A 23,438-nucleotide genomic window follows, 5' to 3' on the forward strand; every position below is an offset into this window, starting at 1 on the left:
GGAAAGGAAGGTGAGCAATGGAGTGCCTCAGGGGTTGGTGCTGGGGCTGATTCTGTTTAATATATTTGCGAGAGACATTTTGCTGAAGGGTTAGAAGGAAAAGTTTGCCTTTTTGCGGATGACACAAAGATAGCCAATAGAGTGGATACCCCAAAGGAAGTAGAAACCATGAGAAGAGATCTGGAAAAATTAGAAGAATGACAAGTTGGTTCTAATTTTCTACAAAATGTAAAATGATTTTATTCTCTTTTACTTGACTACACATATTTTTTTTCTCTCAACAGATTTAGAGCTAAGACTCTTACTAAGTATGCAAAATTCAGTGTAAGTTTTGGACAAAGCCATTTACTATATGTGCTCAAAACTACAAAAAACTTAAACGCTTAAAACCAGAAGGAAAATGACAAAAAAGACACAAGGCCGAGTCTTCTACCAGAATACTTTAGACCTCTGCTTAATAAATCGTTCTATTTCTAAATAAATGAGGTATTTTTATTCAGTATGCCACTTGTCTCAGCACTCTTACTCCTGTGTGTTATATGACACTACTTTAGTGATGGCCCTTTTTAAAATTATATTTTTAGGGTGGGAGGAGGTGAGATTTGCATTCAAATGGGAAGAATCTCTTGCTATGAAAATGTCAAAATTAATGAATGTCCATAAAAGTTGAAACAGGCCAAGATGCCTGAACTCTGCAACACAGCAAAACCAAAGCCCGTAATGGACACTTCATAACTCTTCCTCTCTTCCATCCCTATTGTGTCTGAAACTCATGAACATTATTCGACCACAACATCACCTTGTATTTGTTTCTCTACTGGACTTGGCGAACGCCTTTACGTTACTATGTAAGCCACATTGAACCTGAAAATAGGTGGGAAAATGTGGGACACATATGTAACAAATAAATAAAATAAAAGAAAAACATGAAAATAGTAAATTGAAACCTATTAACAGAACTACCGTGAAACAGTACCAAAATTAATACAGAGACAATATACTTACCGTGAGCTGAATGACTGAATTGTTACATATATCGTTTTGAGATCAGTGCTCTGGTTTTGTGGATTTATTTTGAACTTTATTATGAATGATTTATGTTTTTTTTGTGAACTCTACATTGTTTTTCAATGTCAAGATATTTTTTGAAGTGTAAACTTGTGTTCTACAGAAGACTTTTTTGACCGATGATTACTTTTACACTGTGAGCATCTTGACTAGCAGTTGTAGTCCGGTTTTACAAGTCATTATTTGCCACAGTAGTATGCCATTTTTCCTCCTTGTTCAACAATAAAGTGTGCTACTATTTTTCATGATAAAGCAATAACATACAGCTTTCAAGAGGAGGGCAGTAAATCCAGACCATTCATTTAATGTAACTAGAAAAAAAATCAAAGCATGGCAGATATCAAGGTACCACCCATTAACTGAAAATTGGAAGATATAGAAAGACAGATTACAACACTCCTAATTAACTTTTTTAAAATGTGACCCACTGAATGAAAAGTACCAAAAGTGGGTATGTGACTTATTTATACTTCAAGATAGAGAGATATCAACTGCATAATCCTGTAAACTTTCAGCCTCAGGTATGGACTAAATACATCTTTAAAAAATTAAGAAACATTTATCAATAAATTAAGTACGTTTTTCATAAAAACGCACTTGAAAAATAAAAAACTTAAACATCAAAAATGAAAGTTGCCCAAATATACCCCTGCAAACTTTTACAGTCTTTATTTGTAACCCCACTTCTGGTACCTTTTCGCTCAGCGGTTCACAAATCTATTTCAGCATTTGTTATACTGCCAAAAGATCCTGAGATATCAAGGCAGTTTACAAAACAGAAGATATAATTAATGAAACATAAAAACTCAAATATACAATCCAGACATTAACAATACACATTATAGTTAGAGTAAACATAACACACAGAATTCTGACCTATGACATAGTTGTTAGTGAGCCACATATAACTGAACACATAAGGATAAAGAAAAAATATATTTATAATAGAAACTTGCCATTATAAATCATAAAGACCTATATAGATAATAAGAGAAATAAATAGGAATGTGTATGGGTGGCTTTTTTTTGTTTAAACTTAAATGCTAAAGGATAACCACCAGAAAAAAAGGCATGCTGTGATCTGCCCTGTTCACAGAAATTGATGCCTGCATTCTATGCAATGCACACAAGATGGCAGCACACTATAAAATCACTACTGATCACAATTATTTCATCTCTTAGAACTGAAAACCGGCCTCTTTTATAATGCTTAATTGAGAAAGCAATATCTACGCGATATGTGCATTACTAATGCCCACACCCTTTCAGCTTCTGCTTCTCATGCCTAGGTTAGAATCGTGAGCATGTATTAATATACACTGCTGGATAGAGAAGTCTGTAATAATGCTGGTGATTAATAATTGTGTTCCACTGGTATAATTGAAGGCATTCCTTCTGCCAAGTCTTATTAAGTACCTTCACCTGATGACCTAGTTGTATAACACCTAGACCTAATCTCTACAAGGTTGCCACTAGCGTTGACATAGAAAGGAAAGGAAAAAATCATATTATAAATTTGTTTTATATTTTGCATTAAAAAAAAGGTACTCACCCATAGTTTCAGCACTAGGGCTACGACTAGAAGTAGCGAGGTTTCCAGACCTACCATTTCAAGATACCACCCTTGGTGCACTATAGACTAGGGTGCACTTGCTTATAGACCCACTGCTGTAGAAGATAGGCAGAAGCTAATGACAATATTAAGGGGCCCTTTGATTAAGCTGCTTTAAGCAGCTAGTTCATGTTCATGCGACAGTCATTCGTACAGACCCACGCTAAAGGCTACTGTGCGTTAAAACCAATCAAAGCGGTAAAAAATCCCATGCTAGGTGTTTAACGTAGGTAGGGGTAGGTTGTGGGCATTTCTATGGGCAGAGATAGGGTGTCATGACTGCTAACTGCATTGCTCAGCTGCAATTAATGCCTCTTCAAGAAGTGGTGTTAAGGGACAATTCCATAACATAGGCACCAACACTTGCAGACCCATTACACCTGTAAATGTTTAGCATAGACACTAACGCTTACTCCAGTACTATGGCTAGTGTAGGTGCTCACACCTAAATGTTAAGTGTATATACACTCAGTTATACTAAAATAGGGCCCATTTACACTCTCCAGAGACCTAATTGTAGGTACCCTATTATAATTTGCCCTTTAGTTGCACTTCTGCTACTGGCAGTATAGTAGGTTAACCCCTGACATCCTCGATCACTGCCCCACCCTGATCAAGCACAACCTAATGAAGTTCCTCCCCACTCTGATCACAATTCCCCAAGATCCTACACCTCAGAATGATTCACCCATCTAATCTCCCCTGGACCACAATCCTCCAATGTAACACTCCCCATTGCCAAGTTCCTCCCCTATGAGAGCCCTGCACTCATAGGCAATGAACCACCCCCCAAATGCACAACCCACCCCTTCATCCCCCCCCCCCCCCCACCAGCTTACTTACTCACACATTCTGGGTTCAAAATGGTAGATCTGACAATAGCATCAGGCTTATGGCAAATTGACCTCTAGAGGTAGTAGCATGAGACAACTGCTAGAGGTCAAATCCTCCATTTTGAACTCAGGAACGAGCCAGGGCAGGAGTAGAAGTGGTCTACTCCTGCCACATACACTAGATTTCCAGGAAATATGTGAGTATGTGATGACGGGATTTGGCGGGGGGGGGGGGGGGTCGTTGCCTATAAGAGGTGGAGCTTTCCTACAAGGAAAGGGGTTGGCAAGGGAGGAATCAATCTAGGAGAGCATTTTGGGCTGTTGTGATAAGAGTGGGAGGCTTGATTGGGGGGGCGCATGAGAAATCCTGGTAACCTCTGCCTGAAGGAAGCAGTGCAAGGAGGAGGGAAGCAGCCTGGGCACTGTATTTATTTGGTTGGTGGTGCCTCGGCATCCCCGCCCACAAAGGTATGTTTAGCGCATAGGAGGGGAGGAGAGAGGAATGAATCCTCCCCCCTAAGTCCACCCCAGGCACCCCCAAAATTGGAGGGCTGGCTTGACAGAATTGGAACGTCCTGCCCATAACTTCCAAAAAAAAAAAAAAAATCCATCTCACAGCCATTTTTGAACGGGAAAAACTTCAGGTAGTTTCCTGTTCAAAAATACATGAGAATGTCCAAAATGAAAAAACATTTTATAAAATAAAACATCCAAATTATGAACGTCAAAAAACTAAGGAGAAGGGCGTGTGTTTGGCAGCATTTGTACAAAAATAGCCACACAGACGTTCCTGCAGAGCAGAGGGACAGCCTAGTGGTTACTGCAGTGAACTTTAATCCAGGGCATCAAGGTTCTTTTTTTTTTGTTACATTTGTACCCCGTGCTTTCCCACTCATGGCAGGCTCAATGCGGCTTACATGGGGCAATGGAGGGTTAAGTGACTTGCCCAGAGTCACAAGGAGCTGCCTGTGCCTGAAGTGGGAATCAAACTCAGTTCCTCAGTTCCCCAGGACCAAAGTCCACCATCCTAACCACCAGGCCACTCTTCAATATTCCACTGCAACTTTTGTTTTGAGATGTAGTTTTGATTTTTTTTATATGGTTTTAAATGTATTCATATACTCTTTTGTGTATTATTATCTGTCTCTATTAGATTTTTGATGATTATTAAGCTACATATCAGGGAAAGGTTTTTAGTAAATAAGATGCTTAGCTTCACAGTATGCTTTTTAGAAACTGTTAGTGGCTATTCTGTACATTGTTGCTAACTGTCGTATATGTTCTTCCCATGAGGTACTGCTCTTTAAGGGGCCCTTTTACCAAGCCACAGTATAGCAATGGCATGCACCATTTCCGGTGCTCAAAAAAATGATTCCATACTTTTAGCACTGGGGACTTACCCAGCAGTAATCAGGCAGCATTACGCGCTGCCCAATTACTGCCAGGTTAGCAAGGGAGCCCTTACCGCCTTCTATTTAGGAGGTAAGGCGGTAAGGGCTCCCCAGGAAATGGCTGTGCAAATGCTTAAATTACCACACTGTAAGATGAATTAGGATGTAAACAGGAGAACAACTTTTAGTGTTGACTGTGAAACTAGTAGAAGCTACCTTAAAAATTAAAACTTCTTTAAAAATTTAAAAACATTTTTTGGAAACCAGTGAGGATTGGAATGTGGGGACCAGAGAATACCCCATGATTTCATTAAACTGAGGTCTTTTATCTCAATAAAAAAAAATGTTTTTCCTTAAGATTCTAATACCACAAGTCGGAACTGTATAAAATATATAATATTACTATTGGACTTGGGCAGTGGCGTAGCCACAGGTGGGCCTGGGTGGGCAGGGGCCCACCCACTTAGGGCTCAGGCTCACCCAACAGTAGCACACGTTTAGCGGTAGCCAGTGGGGATCCTAAGATCTGCCAGCTGAAGACTTCCCCCTGATGGTAACGAAAATGCTACTCCCCATGATACCGGCACCTGCACATGCTCACTTTTCAGCACATGTCTGCTGCAGACTGCCAAGGTGGACAGAAGCGTTTTCCCGCCAGCTGAGATATTTTTTTGGCAGGGGAGGGGGAGAACACTTGGTGCCCACTCACTTCTTGCCCTGGCCAACCCAAAATCTGTCATCTGGCTACGCCCCTGGACTTGGGTCAAATTATTGAGCCACAAGACAGGTTACTAACTTACCAGAAGTCCATTTCCATTTAAAAAAAAATTCCTTCTACTCACTGCAGTAAAAGGGGTCTTCAGCACATGGCAGACCTGCACGCTGACGCCACCGCAGGGGTCCTTTCACTACAGCCTGGTAAAGGACCCCTAAATTTTGTTAAAGCAGAGACTAGTATGTGTATTACTACAACTGTGAAGGAAATAGCCTGTGCTTAGTTGTGCTTCAAGCTGGTAGGTTTATTTATTGCTTTTAAGAGACTTCTTGTGATTATGACTCATACCAATTGGGAAAAGGTTTGTAGTTAATAAGATGTTCAGCTTTACAATATTCTTTTTAGGAACTGTGTGAGCAGTGGTAGAGCAGAAACTAGTATGTGTACTGCAGCAGCTGTGAAGAAAACAGCCTGTGCTTAGTTGTGCTTCAAGCTGGTAAATTTTGTTTTTACTACTTTTAAGAGATTGTTTGTGATTATGACTTTTGTGAAGTTTCATACCCATCAAGAACAAGATACTCAGCTTTACAATATACCTTCCAAAAAATATGTGAGCAGTGGTTAAGGAGTGTATTGTCACAGCTATGAAAAAGATAGTTTGTCTTACTGAGTTGATCCTAAATAGTTTTCATGCCCTTTAGCAAAGAAAACAAGTCTACTACTACTACTTATTTCTATAGCGCTACTAGACGTACACAGCGCTGTACACTTGAACATGAAGAGACAGTCCCTGCTCGACAGAGCTTACAATCTAATTAGGACAGACAAACAGGACAAACAAGAGATAAGGGAATATGAAAGTGAGGATGATAAAATAAGGGTTCTGAACAAGTGAATAAGGGTTAGGAGTTAAAAGCAGCATCAAAAAGGTGGGCTTTTAGCTTAGATTTGAAGACGGCCAGAGATGGAGCTTGATGTACCGGCTCAGGAAGTCTATTCCATGCATATGGTGCAGCAAGATAAAAGGAACGGAGTTTGGAGTTAGCGGTGGAGGAGAAGGGTGTAGATAAGAGAGATTTACCCAGTGAACGGAGTTCCCGGGGAGGAACGTAGGGAGAGATGAGAGTGGAGAGGTAATGAGGAGCTGCAGAGTGAATGCACTTATAGGTCAATAAGAGGAGTTTGAACTGCTGGGCCAACCACCCTCCCACCACCGGAGCCTACCTTTACATACCCTGGTGGTCTATTAGCCTCTTCCAAGCCAGAGCAATCCCTAGTTGCTCCTGTCTCCACCAGTTTCAATCTCAAAATGACTGCCAAGACCTCACATGACAGTCTTGTGAGGCTGCTGCATGAAGTCCCAGCAGCTGTTTTGAGATTGGAACTAGCACAGACCTCCCGTGGCAGTTTCAGCAGCCATTTTGACTGAGGAACTGGTGGAGGCAGGGGTGACTGGGAAATCGCTGCTGCCCAGAAGAAGACATTAGACCACCATGGAAATTAAAGGTAGGACAGGGGAGGGTCTTTGGGTGGTGGGAAAGCGGATAGGTTGGAGGGTGGCCAGCTTGGAGAGACCTGCTTTCTGATGGTGCTTCTTCTGGGTTAGCACCAGAGAATGGTCTTGGGTAGTTTCAGTTTAAGCTAAAAATATACTGGCCTTTTTTAGCCAAAACTGAAGAATGGCCAAACCCAAATATCGGGCCGGTTTTGGTGCCAAAGCCAAAATCAAAAACAAAATCTGGTCAGCCTATAGGCTTCTCACAATGTAGGATGGTTTACCAAGCCTAGTATCAGAAGCCTGTGCTGTTTTTGCAAATGATGCAGCATGTCACTGCTCAATATATGTCTCAGTAGCTTTCCTCTACTCTTGCTATTCTGATAGTGGATGCTTTCTGTATTATGCTGGTTCATAAACACTTTAAAATGCCTCTTCACCTCTGATGTTTTACATAACTTCCTCTTTGCTTCTTTGAGAGCTGCTGCTGGTGTTGTTGTTGTTGCTGCTGCTACTACTAGAACTTGGATTGAGGGAAGAGGCCTGGGACATTCTCACACACTCAACTATCCACTGCCCTAGTGGTGCCCTTCACTTGTTAGTATGCTAAGAACTAGATTTTCCAGACTTTCTATAGAATTCCTTCATATAAGGATTCATCAGATTCTGAATCTGTCAAAACCAGTCCACAATTTATTTAGCAGAGGACAGGGTACTCTTGCTCTTTTGGCATTTACTTTACCTGTTGCTGGTGTTCTGACAACGTACCCTGCATTGTCTCTACCTTCTTTTGTTCCCTTTGTTCAAAGGGAAGCAGGTATCTATCCTATCACATTGCCATTGGAAGTACAAGCTATTGGTACTCTCCACTTAAAGAAATCTGTCTTCAGCTTGGCTGGTGGAGCACAGGGGCTGGCAACCCATACTCTTTCCTTTTCCTGTGTCCTAGTGCTGCTGATAACTCTAAATAGCTCTGAAACATCAACTTAAAACATTCATCTGCCATCATTTCCATGCCTACCCCTCTAAAGCATTTTTATTTGGTCAGACTAGATTGTAAGCTCTGTGGGACTATCTATCTTATTTGTGTCTGGGCAGCATTAAGTAAGCCTAGTAGTCTTTTAGAAGTAACAATTATTAGTAGTATTAGTCAATGACTGTCTGCCTACCTCTCTTTGTCCTATCTGTTCTCTCTCTCTCTCACACTTTTCTCTAAGTAGTTTCCCTGACTCTAGAGACACAAAACTTTAATGATTTTTTTTCTTTTAAACTTAACTATTATGCCTTGGCAATTTACATAATACTGCCTGCTTGTCTGTTACTGAGAATTTTCTCTCTCTCTCTCTGATTCTCTGCTATATGTCTCTGGCTACACTTTTTTTAAAACTCAATTCTCTCACCTCCGGTGACAGATATAGTGCTATCTGTCTGTTTCTCATAGCACAAATGTTTTGTTTGAATGATTTCTATATTTTTTACAACTTTTGTACTTCAGTAAATAAATTTGTGAAGCAGCAATTTGCTGATACTATCTCCCTCAGAATGGACAGAATTAGCTGATGCACTGCTGGTGCTTTAGTTCCGTTTCCTATTCAAATTCCAAGTGGAGGAGTGGCCTAGTGGCCTAGTGGTTAGAGTGGTGGACTTTGGTCCTGAGGAACTGAGTTCAATTCCCGGCACAGGCAGCTCCTTAACCCTCCATTGCCTGCTGCATTGAGCCTGCCATGAGTGGGAAAGTGTGGGGTACAAATGTAACAAAAATAAAATAAATATCATCAGCCATGGGATGTGGGAGAAGGGAGACAGGGATAAGCTTGTGTGGTTGTTTATAAAATAGTTTCAACAAAATTGGTGAAATGTCTTATGCTTCTGCCTTCTCCACTTCCATAAATGGTTCTGATATGTCTAGCCTGATAGGCACTAGGTGCCCAAACAAATGATGATTTGGTTCTTCCCACCCCTCAGACATTTAGGGGCCCTTTTACAAAGCTGTCATAAGCACTAACACATGCTTACTATCATAGGACTCGCACAGGCATCCCGAGATAGTTTTGGAATCAATGTGTGCTACCCACATACTAAAATATCAATTTTATTTTTTAGTGCGGAGACGTGTTTGGAGGTGTGGAGGGGCATAATTGAAAGGGGCGCCCAAGTTTTCATGAGGGCGTACTCACAGGACATCCCCACGAAGGGGTGGGGAAACCCATATTATCAAAACAAGATGGGCGTCCATATTTCATTTTACACATTTCGATAATACAGTCGACCTTAGAGATGGTCGTCCCCGGTTTTCGGCCATAATGGAAACCAAGGATGCCCATCTCAAAAACAACCAAATCCAAGCCCTTTGGTCGTGGGAGGAGCCAGAATTCGTAGTGCACTGATCCCCCTCACATGCCAGGACACCAACCGTGCACCCTAGGGGGCACTGCAGTGGACTTCACAAATTGCTCCCAGGTGCATAGCTCCCTTACCGTGGGTGCTGAGCCCCCAACCCCCCCCCCCAAAAAAAAGAAAAACCACTCCCCACAACTGTACACCACTACCATAGCCCTAAGGGGTGAAGGGGGGCATCTACATGTGGGTACAGTGGGTTTCGAGTGGGTTTTGGAGGGCTCACATTTACCACCGCAAGTGTAACAGGTAGGGGGGATGGGCTTGGGTATGCCTGGCTGAAGGGCACTGCACCCATTAAAACTGCTCCAGGGACCTGCATACTGCTGTCATGGAGCTGGGTATGACATTTAAGGCTGGCAAAAAAAAAATGTTAAGTTTTTTTTTTAGGGTGGGAGGGGGTTGGTGACCACTGGGGGAGTAAGGGGAGGTCATCTCAGATTCCCTCCGGTGGTCATCTGGTCAGTTAAGGCACTGTTTTTGAGGCTTGGTCGCATGAAAAAATGGACCAAGTCGGCCAAGTGCTCGTCAGGGACGCCCTTCTTTTTTCCATTATCGGCCAAGGATGCCCATCTCTTAATCACACCCCAGTCCCGCCTTCGCTATGGTGCCAACACGCCCCCATGAACTTTGGTTGTCCCCGCGATGGAAAGCAGTTGAGTACGCCCAAAATCGACTTTCAATTATGCCGATTTGGGCAACCCTGAGAAAAGGACGCCCATCTCACAATTTGTGTCGGAAGATGGGCGCCCTTCTCTTTCGAAAATAAGCCTGAGAGGATAGGCATGCCCTGCACTAATCAGGTAGCACAGGTAAATCATCGTGCACTGCCCAATTAGTGTGGGGTTAGCGCAGGAACCCTTACAGCCTAATAAATAGGTGCCAGTAAGGGCTCATGCGCTAATGGCCACACACTAATTGGGAAATTAGTGCATGGCCATTAATGACCAAATAGAAATTGCAGCCATTTTGCAGCCACACTAAAAGTGGCCTTAGCATGTGGGAAACCCATGTGCTAAAACTATCACAGGCCATTTTTTTACAGCAGCTTTGTAAAAGGGTCCCTTAATTTGTTTAAAGATATACATTGTGAAAATGCTGTCCTTTTCCACATGTTACTAATCATCTGAAAACAAATGCACATCTCAAAATCATATCAATTTTGACTTACTTAGGGGCCCGTTTACTAAGCTGCGGTAAAACATGGCCATAGCACTCTTACATGGGTCTTTTCATGTGCTAAAGCCATTTCTACCACAGTCATAAAATGGTCTATTTTTTATATTAATGGCCATGCACTAATGTTGCAAGCAGCCATTTTAAAAAATTACCCCGTGAGCACTTACCGCCCATTTTGTAGGCTGAAAGGGCTCACACAGTACCAAAAAAGAAGAACCAGTTAATACACATTAATGTAGATGTGTTTACTGGTTAGCACAGGAACTCCCACTCTCTGCCTGTGACATGCCCCTCAAAAAATATTTTTTAGCATGTGGTTAGTGTGCACATATTTGGAAGTTATCACAAGATGCCTGAACGTGTCCCATGGTACTCCATGTTTAGTTGGGTTAGGCAGGTGTTAGTGCCTACTACAGCTTAGTAAAAGGATCCATTACTGAGGTTCATTCTTGTCATGGTATATTAAAAGTAACCTAGTTGGAGACACATTCCCTTGATGGAATTAACAGGCAACATAAAATAAATATACAATACCTCATTTTTTTCCCTCCATCTGCTATTTTGGCTTTATTTAGATACCCTTCTTTCCTTTCTTCAACCTGTGAGGAAAATGCAATGAAAAGAAATGCAACACAAACATTCAATCTGTAGTAATTTTTAAGAGGATGTAAATTCAGTTTTTTTTTCTAGAATAAGTTCAACCCTTTATCATTCCAAAGAAGTCTGTAGTCAAAAGTGTTTTCTCCTTCACTGATATATTTTCTGTGGTTTGTTTTACTGTATTCTTACATTTTAACTGCTCATCAAACCAGTTAGCATTATCATGTCAAAATCTGATTCAACAGGAAAACAGCTTAAATTAAATAATGAAAGTCAAATAACCAGTTATTTATGGGGAAAAAAAGAGTATTACCAAGTAATAATTATCTGGTTAAAGTTAGCTGAAAAAGTTATCCAATTAACTTTAATCTGATATTCAGTCAGACAATGACTAAAGCCATAGTTAATTTTATTTATTTATTAGGATTTATTTACCGCCTTTTTTAAGGAATTCACTCAAGGCGGTGTACAGTAAGATAATAAAATGCATTAAAAGAATAATAGGTAGATAAGCAGAAACAGATATATAGAGAAATAGAAATGTAGATATAAAAAGAGATCTGTTATAGAGCCATGAGTGGGTGGGCAGGGCTACACCTATTTTGAACTCAGGCTCACCTAGCAATGGTACACCCTTGCTGTGTCTGACAGGGATCTCTAAATATTACCAAGTAAAGACCCCCCCCTCCCTCAGTACCCAGAACTGTTATCAAGTTTGGTAGCCAGTGGCAGTGCCCCTGGGCTGCTACTAGCATGCTATGCAACCTCAGTTTTCATGCATGCACAGTGTGCCAGTGATGGTGGTGGCCCAGGAATACTGCTGCCGATTGCCAAACTTGGAAGGAGTGCTGGCCACCAGAAAAAGGAAGTCTTCAGCTAGCAGGGCTTGAGGATCCCTGCCAGCAAAGGAACTTATATTTTGAGTTGGGGGGAAGGCAGAGAACAGGGGGCAGGGGCAGAGAGAAAATTTCATACAGCTAACTTTATGGACATCCAGCCCAAAATTGTTTAGGACAAAGTGCACTACTTTTTTTCCCCGAAGTCTGAGTGAACCTTAGCCTCTAAATTTTAAATTTTGTAGGTTAAATATACGTATATCATATGCCTCATGTTGCTTTATACTTTCATCTCAATTTATTGTTTGCATACCGCCATATCCCCGGAAAGGGTTCACCACAGTTCACATCACAGACAAGTGGTTTTCCTTAGAATTACATCAGTGGTTTAGAAGACATTCACAGATAGATGTAGAACAATTTTACAATCTGCGTAAACATATTACATATTGCACTAGTTGATGGTCGGTAACACACAGAGTGGTATGTGTTTTCTCAGTCATTAATCATCGAATAGGAAGGTTTTCAGTTTTTTCCTAAAGGTAAGGTAGGAGAGTTCCAGATGGATTGAGATAGGTAGGGAATTCCATAGGAGAATGATCTTGAAAGAAAATAAAGCATTAAAGTATTTGAAGAAACCAACATTTTTCATGCTTGGAGTACTGAATTTCAGGAGGTGTTAGTCGAGTGGAGTGTCTGAATATGAAACCTTTAAGATGTCAGTCAGCATTGCTGATGTTGATCTGTAAACAACTTGAAAAAATAGACAGGTAGCTTTGGATAGCACTCTGTTCTGGGTTGGAAGCCAGTGTAGTAGTTTCAGGTAGGATGCGAGTCTGTCAAATTTTCGTAATCTGAAGATCAGCCGGGACAAAGTGTACTGTATTAGTTGGAGCCTGGACATCAATTTTGTGGGTAGGCCTAAGAGTAGAGCGTTACAGTAATCTATTTGAGAGAGAAGGAGTGATTGAACTAGCAAGGCAAAAGAAGATTAGTCAAAGTAGGATCTGATCAGCTTGAGCTGTTTGAGCTTGTAGAATGTTTTTTGCCATAAATATTGATTTGTGGTTCGAAGGATAGTGTGGAGCCAGAATCACTCCTAGTACTTTTGATTTTTTTCTCCACCGGAGATAAGCCTGTAGGTAAGTTTAACGTACTTGGGACTAGGACAGCAGTTTGGTTTTATTCGTGTTCAGCTTCAATCTCACCTCAGTGGCTCACTATTGAATGCATTCCAAGCAGCTAGATAGTACAGGGGTGGTGTCTGAGAGGCTGCAACAGATTGGTATCAGGATGAAGATGTCATCTGCATATGATAGTAGGAGTTCATCTTTCAACAGCCTGATATTCACAAGATATGACAAACACACATTAAAGAGGAGTGGGGAGCACTGGGGCACTCCACAAGGTGGCACCCAGAATTGACAACTCATTGTTTTTACAGACACAGTAGCTCATATTAATCAGGAAGTCTCGGAACCAGTTGAACACTGATCCCAACAGCCCATTTCACTTTGCTTTTCTAATAAAAGACTGTGGTCCACGGCATCAAAGGATGCAGAAATGTTGAATTACAGCAGTATGGTTTGCTTCTCAGTGATCACCGAGATCTGTCATACGAGATTAGAACAGTAAGGTTTCTGTGCTGTGGACCGTTCCGAAGCCAAATTGGATGGGAAGTAGACATGAATGGTCATCTAGGTAGTTTGAGAATTACTACTACTACTACTACTTGACATTTCTACAGCACTACTGGTGTTACGCAGCGCTGTACAGTTTAACAAAAAAGGACAGTCCCTGCTCAAAGGAGCTTATACCGTTAGTCATTCCAATTATCCAGTGGATCATGAAGGATGGGATTGAGGACAGTAAATAGGAGGGGCATGTAACTAGTGTGCAGTGAGATCACACTAGCTTTTTAAATGTGGAGGTAACTTCTTCGGAGATGGGTAAGAAGGTATCCCAGTGTCAGCTGGCTGTTTCATAGTACTTTGTTAGGGAAGTTATTTCCTTAGAAAGTTTAGTTTGAGGCTCTTTGAGCTGAGCATTGAGTTTTGATCAAATTTGAGTAACTTTATTTTCAAAGAAGTTAGCAAGGTCTTGTGGGATAGGGTTTGACATTAAAGTTGCAGAGTCAGGAATTGAAGAGGATATTAGTCCTTTGACTAGGTTGAATAACACTTTGGTGTTCAGGTGGGTATTTCATATGAGATTTGAGTAGTAAAGTTTTCTGACCTCTGCAATTTTGTTTTTATAGATTTTTAATTGGGACCTCCAAGTTTGTTTGTCTGCAGGTTCCTTATTTCTTCTCCATACTTTTTCCAGGTATTGGCAATTAGATTTAAGTGTTTTATTTATTTGGAGTTTGCTCACATCTTTTCAGTAGTAGCTCAGGGTGAGTTACATTCAGGTACACTGGGTATTTCCCTGTCCCTGGAGGGCTCACAATCTAAGTTTGTACCTGAGGCAATGGAGGGTTAAGTGACTTGCCCAAGATCACAAGATGCAGCAGTGGACTAGTTTGGGGATGAACCAGGGATTAGATTTCCTCCTAATAGTATATCTTTTTCTTAATGATGCTACCTTGTCTGGCACTGAGATAGCCAGGGAGTCCCAGTGAGATTTCATCTTGATGGGTTCTAAAGGCAGGTCATTCTTATTCCGGGTCATTTCAAGCCACAAAGCCCCTTCATTGATTTTACCTCTGGAGTGGATCAATTTAGGGAACTTTTGACGAGTATATTTAGATAAGCACATACATAGTACTGTTCCAGTAAATAATGATCTGACCAAGGCACTGGGTTTAAAATTGGATCATTCACTAGTTGCGGAGGAATCCTACCCAGGAAGTGTGGCCTTTTTCATTTGTGGGGCCTGTAATCATGAAGGACAATTCCCAGGATGATACAAAAGTTTTGAAATTAGTTACATCAGAATCGATATTGTCTTCCATATGTAAGTTTAGGTCTACCAGAATGATAACCCAGGAAAATTGACAGAAAGCTTGCAAGACACTCTAATAACATAGGTTCTGCTTTGGTCCAAGGGCTGGGTGGACGATATATAAAGAGTAATCCGATAGAGCTGGAAGGGACTGTTTTGTCCTAGAGGTTGCATAGCATTACTTCAGTCTCTGGAGAGATCATAGATTTTATTAGGGTAAGGTTAAAGAAGCTTTTGTATACTATGGTCAACTCCCCCCCCCCCCCCCTGGTTTTCCCAATCTTTTGGCCAAGATTTAGCTAGGAACATAAATCCCAGGTCATGGGAGGTTATTAGATCATTCAATAATTGAAATTTGTTGCCTACCGATCTGGCATTGATGAAGTTTAAAGGTACTGGAGTGATGTCATCAGTAATCCAGTTGGATATGTCTCATTTAATTGGTTTTAGATGACCTGTTTTCCTGCAGAATGAGTGTGTATGTCCTGGTCTGTTTTCAGTTTTTGTTTCAAACTGAGGTCAGTGTGGAGGGGAGCAGCCAGTAGGACTGTATATGGGGTTACGTGTGGTCGCGTGTATGATTGGTATATTCTTAAGTGGTAGGTTCTTGTCTGATGGAGAAGTCGTGTTCGAGAAGCCTAGAAGGGCTAGCCATAGTAGCCAGGCCTAGCACATTTATTTTTTACATAGGTCCTATGTTAGATAGGGACCGTGGTGCTTCATATGGCCTTTACTATGAATCTGGTCTAAGGTGGAAGCACTAGCTTGCGTTTCAGGATCGCTCACCCAAATTGGTGGATCAGGTCCTTTATGGCAAGCCGATGAATGGCCCACAGTATTCGCCCATGTGCCCTGTGTGATGGGCTTCTCATGGCTGGGGCTGACACCTCCCTCTGCTGACTCTCCTGTGAGTTGCTGCCTCTTCTTTGAGGTTGAGGAAAGGGATCTAGGTGTACGGCGGCTAAGAAAGCAAATAGAATATTAGGTATTATTAGGAAAGAAATTGAAAACAAACATAAGGACATTATAATGCCTTTGTATCACTCCATGGTGTGACCACACTTTGAACACTGTGTGTAATTCTGGTCACCGCATCTCAAAAAAGATATAGTGGAATTAGAAAAGGTACAGAGAAGGGCAACAAACATGATGGGACAACTTCCCTATGAGGAAAGGCTAAAGTGGCTTGGGCTCTTCAGCTTGGAGAAAAGATGGCTGAGGGGAGCGGAGGAGTGGCCTAGCGGTTAGGTTGGTGGACTCTGGTCCTGGGGAACTGAGGAACTGAGTTTGATTCCCACTTCAGGCACAGCTCCTTGTGACTCTGGGCAAGTCACTTAATCCTCCATTGCCCCAGGTACAAATAAGTACCTGTATATGTAAGCCGCATTGAGCCTGCCATGAGTGGGAAAGCACAGGGTACAAATGTAACAAAAAAAACATATGATAGAGGTCTATAAAATAATGAGTGGAATAGAATAGGTAGAAATGAATCGCTTGTTTACTCTTTCCAAAAATACTAGGACTAGGGAGTCACGCAATGAAGCTACAAAGTAGTAAATTTAAAACAAATCCAAGAAAATATTTCTTCACTCATCGTGTAATTAAACTCAGGAATTCATTTTCCAGAGAATGTAGTAAAAGCAGTTAGCTTAGCAAGGTTTAAAATGTTTGGATAACTTCCTAAAAGAAAAGTCCATAAGCCATTATTAAGATGGACTTGAGGAAAATCCACTGATTTTATCTAGGATAAGCAGCATAAAATGTATTGTACTGTTTGGGATCTTGCCAGGCACCAGTAACCTGTATTGGCCACTATTGGAAACAGGATGCTGGGCTTGATGGACCTTCGGTCTGTCCCAGTATGGCAACACTTATGTTCTTTATGTTCTTATGAGGGATTTCGATAGGGCATCCTGTGGGACAATCGTGGATTGCGGGCACGCACCTTGAGTCTTCTGCTGCCCGCTGTCCCTTGAATAATACAGGTGGCTCAGCAACTCAGTTAGATCCCACGTCATTAGGATCTGTGTCCGACATGACCCAGTTTGATTGGGTCCAATCCAGTGTGACCAGGTGCTTGTGGTGGGGAGCTGTCTGCTCTTTCACTTGTTTCCTGATCATTACTAGGTATGGCACTACAGCTGAGACTCCGAAGTTGACAGAGGCTCTTGTGTGGAGCTCTCCCTCACTGCAGTAGGGGCCATTCTGCTCTTTCCGGGTCTCAGTACAGCTAATGCCGTTCCTGGCCACATCGCATCTGGTATTTAGCAGCTTGGGCTTCTGACTCGCAGAAGCACTTCAGAACCCTGGTGGAGTCTTCTGTGCCACACACTGAATATTGAAAAGGTTCTCCCAACCTTGGGGAAGTGGTTCCTCTCATTCCGGACAACAGCAGCTCTAATTTCACTCCAGTTCTGGTGCCCCACATCATAGGGAATTCCTCCTTTGAAGGAAGGTGGTCTCCCTCCCTCCAGTTCACCGGGGCACCGATGCCACCTTGGGTTCAATTTCCAGTGTGGCCAGGTGGGCCTCCATGATGTCTCCTCCACTTACTGCCTTTCACTGCCTGGACAGGCACTCCACAGGAGGTCAGGTGATTTTCAGCCCTCCACTCTGCTGGAAGGCACCAGCTCCAACCACCATTCACAGCTGGAAGGGACTCAACCGGCGAGAACGTCAGGAGCTCGACGTGACATGGCCCTCTTAGTTGGCGGCCATCTGAGGAGGCATTAATGTTAGTAAGGCTAAACAGAAATATTAGATGCTGTAGAACACGATGGGTACCAGAAAAATAATAGATATAGCTATTATTGCTTTCTAAGCTACTGTATTACCCGCATTTAACTTTTTTACTAATGAATTTGAAATGTGCTTGAGTTTGTATTTTAAATGATTTTATTCAACAGGTTTAAAGTTCAAATGTAATACATTTCAAAGTCTTGAAGAACGTTTAATGAGGAATATAAAATGGATCTTTTTCCTCCTGTGTGAATCTACTGTGTTTCCTGCTTTGTCTTTCTACATTCAGTGCATTCTTTCTTATATGGAGAAACACCCTGTGAACCAATGTAACAGTTTTAGTTAGCTATGGAATAGGGGTGGGTTGCTATTTGCAATGAAATGGGAAATGTCAATAATAGATCCCATTCCATTGCATGTCATTAAAACCCAAAAATGGGAGAAAAAAAATGAAAAACCATGTTTTTATTTTGCCTATAATAGTACACACTCTATAGAAAGAGGGCACACTATTTGGAAAAAGGGCTAACTTTATGGAACAGTGCACGCTCTTTTCTCTATAGTTAGGGTTACCATTCATCCAGATTTCCCCGGACATGTCCTCTTTTTGAGGGCATGTCCAGGGCGTCCGGCAGGTTTTGCCCGCACACACATTTGTCCGGATTTCTGGACAAATATGCGTGCGGGAGGGCGTGCGTGCGGTTGCGCGATCCATCGGCACCGTGGCTCTCCCTCCCCTTCCTTACCATCTTCCCTAGTTAGTGGTCTAGTGACGTCTTTGGGGCAGGAAAGAGCCACCTCTTTCCTGCCCGGAGCGCTGCCTTGCCCATCCTCCTTCTCGGTCTTGGCTGGGGATTCAAAATGGCCGCTGAGAGTTGAAGTCTCACGAGGCCGCTTCAACTCTCGACGGCCATTTTGAATCCCCAGCCGAGACCGAGAAGGATGTAGGCAAGGGCAGGCAGAGCTCCGGGCAGGAAAGAGGGGGCTCTTTCCTGCCCCAAAGACGTCACTAGACCACCAGGGAAGATGGTAAGGAAGGGGAGGGGAGAGGAGCATGTGATGGGGGGGGGGGGGGGGCGCGGGAGAGGGGACTATGTGATGGGGGGAGGGGAAAGGGGGTGGAATGAGGATCCGAAAGGGGCGTGACATGTGTCCTCTTTTTCAGAGGACACAAAATGGTAACCCTATCTATAGTGAGCCATGCATATGCTATCAGGAAAGGAGTATGCAGTATTTCATAAAGAGTGCACCCTTTTTTTCAAATACTGAGGTGTACCCTCTTTCTAAAGAGTGTGCACTCAATAACTCAGCTCCTAAGATGAAGAAAATTCCGAACAATAACAATCAAGACAAACATTCTCAGAAACAGCATAGAAAACAACATGCATCACATAGTTTACTGGCTGGCCATCTCTTCTATGGTGTTATACTTATGTCAGTGCTCAGCAGGGCAGCAAACACATAAAGCTGTAAGGATATTTTATCCCTATAACGTTATGCAAATTTTCAGCAGTTGCAAGTTGTAGTAACTTCCTATAACAGAATGACTCATAGCTTGAGAGATTTTAAGCTTAGCCTTCCAAGGTTTTAGTATTGCCTGAGATGTCTTATGTTTAGCAATGCAAATTATGAAGAAAGACGAACTGAAATTAAAAAAAAAAAAAAAAAAAACCTCCTGCAAGTTAATTGTTAGCCTTTATTTCAATGTAACTGGACTGTTTTCAGCAATTTTCAGACATTTCCTATGATTTTTGAACATTTTTTTCAGTTTGTTTCACACATTCAGTTTAATACACAATTTTAACACATATGTGGAAATAGGAGCCAACTTTTCAAAATTATTGGGGGTGCTAAGCCCAATGGAAATAACCCCTTCCTGGACACATACAAGGAATTTTCTCAATATTGGGGGTGCTCAAGCACCCACAGCACCCACAGAGTCGGCTCCAAAGTGGATTTTATTATGCCCATAAATGAACTGCATTTAAGTTAAAATGTTTAAGAAGTGCTAAGGAAGTGAATGTGTGCTAATAAATGCATATCCCTACTTATCTTGGATCTATTTGCCCATTCTTATTATGATACAAACTGCATCCTCTTTATTTGTACTTTTTTATCCAATTTGTTTCCTCATTATTCTTTTCAGGCGTTAACATGGTCATTATCTCACACCTTCCCCAGATGGGTAACTAACAATGTAAAGAACATCACTAGGATATCCTTAAAATGTTAAGATATTTATCTTTCATGAATATCTGTTGTAACGTTAAGTTGTTACCATTGATTTTGTGTGTGTGTGTGTATACACACGTGTTTTTTTGTTGTTGTTTTGTTTTTGGAAGGGGGAGGGGGTTGTTCATCAGAGGAGAATGGACAAAATAGCCTACAATCATTTTGAAGAATCAACTAGCAGTTAAGGATAAGAAAATTGAAATCAAATGATTGCTAGAATAATTATCATTAAAGTATGTTTCTGCATAATAAAATGATCCATTTATTACTGCTCATAAATAAGAATTTCATGTACCTCTACTCATACATTTACTTTGGCTCACTTGCCTTACTTGTATACAAAACAAGCACCTAATTTAAAAAATATATTTAAAAATAATTTTTATAGATTTTCAGGCCATGAAGTCACTATTCATAATCTTTTTAAATGGATCATCATAATACTAAGATTATCGAAGTTGCTCCTTTAATATAATATTTGCAGTTTTTCAATAAGGTTTGAAATATAAATACATATTCCTAAATGAGAACAATTCTACATAGACTAGGCACCAACTTTTATATGCCGCTTGTACATAACTGGGAGATCCGCCCAAGTCTCACCCATATATAATCCCAGGGGCGGCCCACTGTAATCTGCCGCCTGAGGCAAGGTTTTGATGCCACCCCTACTCCCACACCAGCATTTCCTCCCTTTCCTCCTCAACCCTCTTCCCAATTTTTACCTTATTTTTTTCTTTTCCGAAAGGGAAAGGGAATGGGACTTGATATACTTCCTTTCGGTGGTTTTTGCAACTACATTCAAAGCAGTTTACATATTAAACACAGGTACTTATTTTTGCCCAGAGTCACAAGGAGCTGCAGTGAGAATCAAACCCAGTTCCCCAGGATCAAAGTCCACTGCACTAACCACTAGGCTACTCCTCCACTCAAAAGGTGGTAGTGGCAGTGATTCCAATAGGCTGTCCTGCCACCGGCACCAGCCCCTTTGCTCTATTGCGACCCAGTTCTGAGGAAACAGGAAGTTACGTGAAGAAGTGGGCTGCAGTAGAGAGAAAAGGCCGATGCCAGGGCAGCCTATAGGAATTGCTACTGCTGCCACCTTTTAGAAAAGAAAAATATATGGTAAACTTGGGGAAAAGGGTTGAGGAGGGAAGGGAAGAGTGCCACTTCTGGAGAGTGCCATCTGAGGCCCACGCCTCAGTTGGCCTAATGATAGGGCCGTCACTGCATATTTCCCTTTGCTTTTACACTCTATGAGGTCCTTTTACTAAGCTGTGTTAAAAAGTGACCTTAATGCACCATTACATGGGTCATTCCTGTGTGCTAAAGCCATTAACAAAATTAGTGTGTGAGCCCTTACCGCCACCTTTTTTGTAGGCAGTAATGGCTTACATGCTAATTCTGCAGTTAGCGTGCAGTAACATGACTACACTAACTGATTTGCACTGTCACTCCCACTTTCCGCCCCCAGACATGCTCACGCCGAAGTAAATTTTGGAATATTTTATAGCGCATGGTTTGCGTACACACATTGAGATTTTACCACAGGATTCCTCAGTGCATCCCATGGTAAGACCTTTTAAACTGTGGGAAGTGCACGTTAGTGCTTACCACAACTTAGTAAAAGAGCACCTACAATATGTAAGTTATGCATGTCTAAGTACTATTCTATAAGACCAAACGTAAAATTACATACCGGCCAATATTTAAAACCATTTAACCATCTAGGAACGGCTCCTGACCAGTAAAATAGTACTTAACTGGCTATCCCCGCTGAATATTGCCGGTTAGCGCTCAGCGGATATCTGGTTATATCGCGCAATATAACTGGCTATCCGACAATAATCAGCGCATCACTGGCTAAAACTGGTGTCCAAGTTAGGCCGCTAAAATAGCAGGCCTATTTTTGGCTGGTTTCAACTTAACCGACTAGTGCTGAATATCGACTTGGCTGGTTAAGTTGAAACAGCCAAAATACACCCAGATATTCAATGTTGGGCGTTTCAGTCGGCCCTGAGCCCGGGTACTCAATGTCAGTAGAAACAGCCTGGCACTGAATACCGGGGCTCAGCGCTGACTGCAGAAGGCAGCCAGCTAACTCCCATGATCTATCAGCCCCATAGAGGAAAATTCTACATATGGCACCTTAAAAACCACATGGTTAGCGTAATTCTATAAACTATGCCTAAAGTTAGGTGTAGTTTATAGAAAATGCTAATGTGCCGTTCTTGTGCCTAAAATTTAGGCACAACCATTTAGGCCACCTATCAGACCTAATACCTGTGCGCAACTGAGGCGCAGATCTGGTGTATTCCATAATAGCACGCATAGTTTTTTTGAAATGTCCACAACCCGCCCATTCCATGCCCATGGCCACACCCCCTTTTTGACTGTGTGCATTAGAATTTATGCGCACTGCATTATAGAATACGCCTAAAAAGTTGTACTCGTAATTTCTAATTAAAGCCAATTAGTGCCACTAATTGGTTAAGTACAAATTAGTGGCACTGATTATCTTCTAAATCAATTAAGTTTTGCGCGCAGTTTGGCTGCATGACCAAATTAGCACACACAATGTATTGTGCCATATATAAAATTTAGGAGATAGTCAGTGTGTAAATGCAAGGGGGTACGGAAATGGGCAGAGCATAACTGACATGAGTGGGGCTGCCAGTTATACGCATAAATTATAGAATTATGTAAGCTAAATGGTTTACTGCTACATATATGCACCCACAGGTATGCCAAGTTTACAGCTGCTGTAACTGTGGGCATGTGAAAGTTAGGCTCACCAATACCAGGTTAAGCTAGTATTCTATAACAGAACCTGGGTGCTCAGGTGCCATTATAGAATAAGCTCCCAACACACTTTGGGGTGCTTAAATGGATGTGCCCAGTTATAGAATTGCCCCCATTCTGTATAAAGCATAATACTTACCAAATGTTCTAATGAGGTAATAATGCCAGACATATTATGTTGAGAATGATTCCTTCTGTGACATTTAATCTATTAAAAAAAAAATCTGTATTACAAAGAGACAAATTAATATTTCCTGATATTACAGGAATGGACAGTCCAAAAAGTTCATTTTATTTCATTTCCTTTATGATTTGTTGTATCGTTTGTTTTAGTATTGTGTCATTAACCTTCACTTCTGTTTAGGGGCCAATGTTGTTAAGAGTGCTGTTAGTGCCTGCCCTGCCTGCTTCTGGTATTCAGTGCCCTGCATGATGCTGCTTGTACCCCTTGCTGTCATTGGTGTCCATAGCTGCTCTGTTTGCCAATGCTCTCCTGATGGGCACTTTGTACTTAAAAGAAACCACTTAACCCCCCCCCCCCCCCCCCCAGTCTCCACAACCTGCAGGGGCTGGTCAACCAAAACAACAATTTCATC

The 23,438-nt window shown here is 41.7% G+C and overlaps 1 protein-coding gene across 1 annotated transcript in view; it reads right to left on the reverse strand.

Annotated features, from left to right (window-relative positions):
- Window positions 1–23,046, reverse strand: part of ARHGAP15 (Rho GTPase activating protein 15) — an 816,107-nt gene extending 793,061 nt beyond the window's left edge. Inside the window, exons 1-2 of the mRNA XM_030209134.1 lie at window positions 22,982–23,046; window positions 11,225–11,289 (exon numbers count right to left, since the gene is read on the reverse strand). Coding sequence (XP_030064994.1) covers window positions 11,225–11,289; window positions 22,982–23,014 — 98 coding nt within the window. The 5' untranslated portion in view covers window positions 23,015–23,046. The remainder of the gene's footprint in view (window positions 1–11,224; window positions 11,290–22,981) is intronic.
- Between the last annotated feature and the right edge of the window lie 392 nt (window positions 23,047–23,438).

Source organism: Microcaecilia unicolor, chromosome 7 (assembly GCF_901765095.1).
Source record: "Microcaecilia unicolor chromosome 7, aMicUni1.1, whole genome shotgun sequence".
NCBI lineage: Eukaryota > Metazoa > Chordata > Amphibia > Gymnophiona > Siphonopidae > Microcaecilia > Microcaecilia unicolor.